General features: G+C 43.5%; 1 protein-coding gene across 6 annotated transcripts in view; it reads right to left on the bottom strand.

The window, feature by feature from the left end:
- Positions 1-1,214: 1,214 nt before the first annotated feature.
- NONO (non-POU domain containing octamer binding) overlaps positions 1,215-5,924 on the bottom strand; it is an 18,435-nt gene continuing 13,725 nt past the window's right edge. For all 6 annotated transcript variants that reach the window (XM_077285011.1, XM_077285016.1, XM_077285012.1 and 3 more), the window contains exons 9-11: positions 2,320-2,359; positions 2,112-2,224; positions 1,215-2,017 (exon numbers count right to left, since the gene is read on the bottom strand). In XM_077285011.1, the coding sequence (XP_077141126.1) occupies positions 1,889-2,017; positions 2,112-2,224; positions 2,320-2,359 (282 nt within the window). In that variant the 3' untranslated portion in view covers positions 1,215-1,888. The remainder of the gene's footprint in view (positions 2,018-2,111; positions 2,225-2,319; positions 2,360-5,924) is intronic.

The raw sequence follows: 5,924 nt of genomic DNA, 5'->3' as shown, positions 1-5,924 counted from the left end.
AGAAGGTTTGTTCACCAACACAGAAGAGGATTCTTTACTGTTAGGGCAGTGAGATTCTGGAATTCCTTGCCTGAGGAGGTGGTGATGGCGAACTTAGTCGAGGGGTTCAGGAGAGGCCTGGATGTCTTCCTGGAGAGTAACAATATTGTATCTTACAGTTATTAAGTTCTTTAGAAGGACGTAGATCTGGGGTTTTATTCTGACGGAATATAGGCTGAACGTTATGGACAAATTTCTTTTTTCGGTCCTGCTACAATTCATCCAAAGGAGAGGCCAGTAAAGTCGGCACTGACTGGATGCAGGGATCACATGACTTAATCACACTTGAGCCCCAGGAACATGAGTGCTGGCACCGAAGGTTACCGTATTTTGTTTACAGGGGCAAACACTCATCTTGACAAGGGGTTGTGCTAGTAGTGGACAACCCCTTTAATTTCTATTTTGGGGATTTCTCCCTCTTCTGAATGATAGTGCTTACCTGCCAATAGCGATCACAGCCTAGACTCAACTTGCATGTCTTAGTTAACATACTGACACTGCCCGTCAGGCCAGCGTACTGTTCTTCCTGAAGCCACTTGCCTTCTACACTTGTGACAAAGCAACTTTGGCAAGGGCAAATTATGAGGATCAGGGCCTCTCTACTGTGGCAGGCCTGGGGAAGGGGGGGGGTATTCCTGATGTGCAGTGTACCCAACAAAAGGTGGTCCAAGGTAGGACAACCAGAGCAATGGCACCGGCATTTTGGATGCAGAAAGCTCTTTCATGCTTGTAAGGAGGAAAGGCTAGTCTGCACTTACAGAAGGCCCAGCTTGGCACAAGTTGCTGAAAAATGTAAAGCTATGATACTGTGGCGCCCTTGACACCCAGGTAAGGCTGCATTCACAGATCCGTGTTTCATGGTCTGTGATTCACGGACCAGCCGCAGATCTCCAGACCTGAACTCAACAGCTTCATTGGCATACAAGACACAGTCCACGGTCAGGAGATCGACGACAAGTCCCTGCATTGCGCTCTGTAGTCGGAACATGTCAACGTGTGAATCCGGCCTACAGCAGGTTGTGCTCAATTCACAGCACGATCTCAGGACAATTTTACAAGAAAGTCTCAAATGTCAATATTTAAAAAACACTGCATTTGTGTAGTTAGATTAAATGAATTTATAAACTTAATGTTGGTATACAAATCCCCTCCCCACACCCAAAAAAACAAAGAAATTAAAAGTCTTTATTAAGTTTATTTATGAACAATTTTCACATTGCCGAGTAACCAATAAACTTTCAGGAAATGCCGAGGAATACACATTGAGGAAGGTGACATGATGCCATTTGGAAAAAGACAGCAGAACATATGAAAGAAGCAATGGGACGTTAGTGATACATTAACTAGAACATGTAACCCAATGGGCATCAACATGAGGGGGAAATAAAAAAAAGTAAAGATACAAAAAACACTACATACAGTATGGTCCAGAACAGGAAAAAAAAAAATCATAAAAGAATGAGCTTGGTCACTGAAGCTCAAGGAACCTGTGTGGTTGTTTCCAGGGACAGCAATTCATAGTGTGTAATGGACTGGAGAGGCCGGAATGGGAGGCACAGTGGCACTTTACAGCTCAGAATTGCCCAAAAGTGTTCACCCCTTTTCTGCAAGAAAAGATGGTCAGCAGTGTATTTCTAGGAAGGTTCATGTTACAAGGATTTTTTGTTAGCAATATTCCCTCCCAACCCTTAATACCTCAGCAAAATGTGCCTCAAGTCACAGGCCTGTGCCAGAGAATGCCTTACAACATGAACACTACCAATACAAATCCAGTCACACTAATTTTGGACAACTCACAGCTGCTGACATTATAAAAAAAAAAGTGGGGGGGAAAAAAAAAATTACGATTTCAATATCTACGTCGCTTATTAGCACTAAAATCAGCTCCTGGCGTGCCACGTTGGAAAGCTTGTTGATTAGTCGCACCAAGGGCTTCAATGTTGGCAGCCTGGCCAAAGCGGTCAGCAGTCTGTGCAGTCTACGAAAGAAGAGACCAAGAATATAAAAGCTATTGGTGACATGGACTTAATAGAGACAAAAAAAAAAAAAAAAAGTTTGAAAAATTAACACACCATGCCAATTCCAGCAGCTTCTGGCATCAAGGAACTAGGCCCGGTTGTTGGAGCTGCTCCGGCAGGAACGCTGCTGTTACCCAGTGAAGTTCGGTTGTTCATTCCCATGGACCCTAGACAAGACAGTGATCAATGTTTTCTTAAGATGTTCAATTCACCATTTACAATACTGAACTCCGAACCAGAAGTGTCTAACATAGGCACTTACCAGACATGGCCAATTGTGCCAACCTGATGTCAGTATCCCTCTAAATAAAGAAAAAGCAACACGTTACACAAGGTTACACACTGCAGAATCCAATACTAACTTTTGCCCTGTTTGCTGCATTGATCTACAATGTGACATCGTGCAAACTGCATTGGGAAGAATACTGCTTATGTTAAGTCTAGAAAAGTCAGAATCTATACAATGTTGGTGCCTTCGTAACCTGGAATATATCACATTTTGCAGACCATGTATTAACCGCTTAACTCCCGGAGCATTTTCGGTTTTGCGTTTTCATTTTTCGCTCACCTTCTTTCTAGAGCCATAAGTTTTTTTTCTTTTTTTCGGTCACTATGGTCATGTGAGGGCTTATTTTTTGTGGGGCGAGTTGTACTTTTGAACGACATCATTGGTTTTACCATGTCGTGTACTAGAAAATGGGAGACAAAATTCCAAGTGCGGTGAAATTGCAAAAAAAAGTGCAATCCCACACTTGTTTTTTGTTTGGCTTTTTTGCTAGGTTCACTAAATGCTAAGGCTATGTGCACACGTTGCGGATTTTGCAGCGGATTGGCCACTGCGGATTCGCAGATGTTTTCCATGCAGTTTACAGTACCATGTAAACCTATGGAAAACCAAATCCGCTGTGCCCATGCTGCGGAAAATACCATGCGGAAACGCTGCGTTGTATATTCCGCAACATGTCAATTCTTTGTGTGGATTCCACAGCGGTTTACATCTGCGCCTCAATAGGAATCCAGAAAACCCGCAGGAATTCCATGGTAAATCCGCAGATAAAACGCAGTGCGTTTTATCTGTGGGTTTTGCAAAACTGGTGCTGAAAAATCCACACGATTCCGCAACGTGTGCACACAGCCTAAAACTGACCTGCCGTTATGATTCTCCAGGTCATTACGAATTCATAGACACCAAACATATCTAGGTTCTTTAGCAAAGTGGTTAAAAAAAAAAACCCACTTTGCTTAAAGGAAAAAAATTAAATTTGGGCAATTTTCGGATACCCGTAGCATCTCCACTTTTCGTGATCTCGGGTTGGGTGAGGGCTTATTTTTTGCGTGCCTAGCTGTCATTTTTATGGATCCCATTTTGGTGCAGATATGATCTTTTGATTGCCTGTTATTGCATTTTAATTCTGGCGTTTTTACTTTTTTTTATTGCTACGTCATTTAGTGATTAGGTTAATCTTTTTTCTTATTGATAGATTGGGCCATTCTGAACGCGGCGATACCAAATATGTGTAGGTTTGATTTTTTTTTTGTGTTATTTTGAATGGGGCGAAAGGGGGTAATTTGAACTTTCATTTTTTTTCATATTTAAAAACTTTTTTTTTTTTTCATGCTTCAATAGCTTCCATGGGAGACTAGGAGCTGCCATAACTTGATCGGCTCTGCTACAGAGGCGATGCTCAGATCGCCTCTATGTAGCTGAATTGCAGACTTACTATGAGTGCCGACCACAGGGTGGCGCTCACAGCAATCTGGCATCAACAACCATAGAGGTCTCAAGGAGACCTCTGGTTGTCATGCTGACGCACCGATGACCCCAGATCATGTGACGGGGGTCGTTGCAAGCGCTTGTTAAATGCCGCTGTCAAACTTTGACAGCGGCATTTAACTAGTTAATAGCGATTCCACCCGCGCCTATTGCCGGCACATGTCAGCTGTTCAAAACAGCTGACATGTCCTGGCTTTGAGGAGGGCTCAGTGCCGGAGCCCACATCAAAGCGGGAGATACTGCCATCGGCGTAACAGCAAGTCCAATGGCAGTAAGGGGTTAAAGAGGTCACTCTATTATGTACGTACTGTAGCACAGGCATTAGAATACTCTGATCGCTTTATTTGGTTTCTAATGCAGCTTCTAGTCTGAACCAAGTGACCACAAATCAGACTGGCCAGTTGATGTGTGGGCCAGAAGTGTGCAGAGCCTTGTTCTGAGCCTCAGACTTACAGAGAGCAGCTGCTGCTCCACACTGTGTAAGCCGACAAAAGTCGGACGGTGGTCACAAGGGAGCGACGCTGGAAACCAGGGACCATGGCAAACAGTAAGTATTTGAATACACTCCATTGCATATATTGGATGGATCAGGGAAAGAGATTGTGGAGAATTCTTCTTTAAAGGGGTTGTATCAAGTGTGGAAGTTATCCACTAGGTGGTGGTGGTGGTGGGGGGATTAACTTCCTGATCGCCGGGTCACCCACCGATCTCAAGAACAGTGCTGTAGAGCTCGGTCTGAAAGAAGCAGAGGTCGAGCATGTGCACGCCTCGTCCACTATATTTACTGCACAGCACTCAGCTTTACAGATAAAGAAAAAACCTCAATCATTAATCTTAGAACATTAAAATGCAGTATAGTTACATAGTTATTAAGGTTGAAGGAAGACCAAGTCCATCTAGTTCAACCCATAGCCTAACCTAACATGCCTTAACATGTTGATCCAGAGGAAGGCAAAAACAAAAACCTATGTGGCAAAGAGTAAGCTCCACAGTGGGGAAAAATTATTATATGATAAATACTCCTGATAATCTGGTGTCCGGCGCCGCAGCTGCATGTGTCACAGCTGTGTGAATGTCACAACACCCAGGCTTTCCTTGCCATGTATTGTGACTGTCACACAGCGGACACATGCAGCTGCAGCGCCGGACACCTGATTATCAGGAGCGCTCCAGGTATCCGGGTTCCCGTTGCAGCTGTTCAGTAAGCACTATTAGTGAGCCGAATAAGGAGGGATCAGACTATATTCGCTCATGTCTACTAATCATCCTACACATTTCAAACCAAACTATTAAGTGGTTTTTAGCCATCATAGCGAAAGGTATTTCTGTTTTTCACCTTTCATTCTTAGTGATATTGCCAGATTCAAAAACCGCGATCTCCCATCTCTGGCATTCTTAGAGAATGAATGTGGAGTAAGTGCGCAAGCTCAACCTTCATTATATTCAGGCAGGGCACACACCAATACTTGGACTGCAGTAAATCTCTGCAATCAGGGAAGTATCCACAATCCTATTGGTAAGACACACTACGGTTCCAAAGTTTAGGGTCACCCAGACAATTTTGTGTTTTCCATGAACTCTCATACTTTTATTAATCAAATGAGTTGCCAAATAAATTGAAAATCTAGTCCAGACATTGACAAGGTTCGAAAAAAAGTTTTATTTGAAATAATTTTCTTCTTCAAACTTTGCTTTCGACAAAGATTGCTCCCTTTGCAGACGTTCGGCATTCTAGCAGATAATTTGCTGAGGTAATCTGGAGAAATTCCCCCCCATGCTTCCAGAAGCCCCTACCACAAGTTGGTGTGGCTTGATGGGCACTTTTTGCACCATACGGTCAAGCAGCTCCCACAACAGCTCTTTGGGGTTGAGATCTGGTGACTGCGCTGGCCACTCCATTACAGATAGAATACCAGCTGCCTGCTTCTTCCCTAAATAGTTCTGGCATAATTTGGAGGTGTGCTTTGGGTCATTGTCCTGTTGAAGGATGAAATTGGCTCCAATCAAGCGCTGTCCAAAGGGTATGGCATGGTGTTGCAAAATGGAACGATAGCCTTCCTTATTCAAAATCCCTGTTACCTTGTACAAATCTC

Source organism: Ranitomeya variabilis, chromosome 2 (genome assembly GCF_051348905.1).
Source record: "Ranitomeya variabilis isolate aRanVar5 chromosome 2, aRanVar5.hap1, whole genome shotgun sequence".
Taxonomy (NCBI): Eukaryota; Metazoa; Chordata; class Amphibia; order Anura; family Dendrobatidae; genus Ranitomeya; species Ranitomeya variabilis.
The sequence above is the reverse complement of the archived record's forward strand: the minus strand, read 5'-3'. Positions and strand labels throughout refer to the sequence as shown.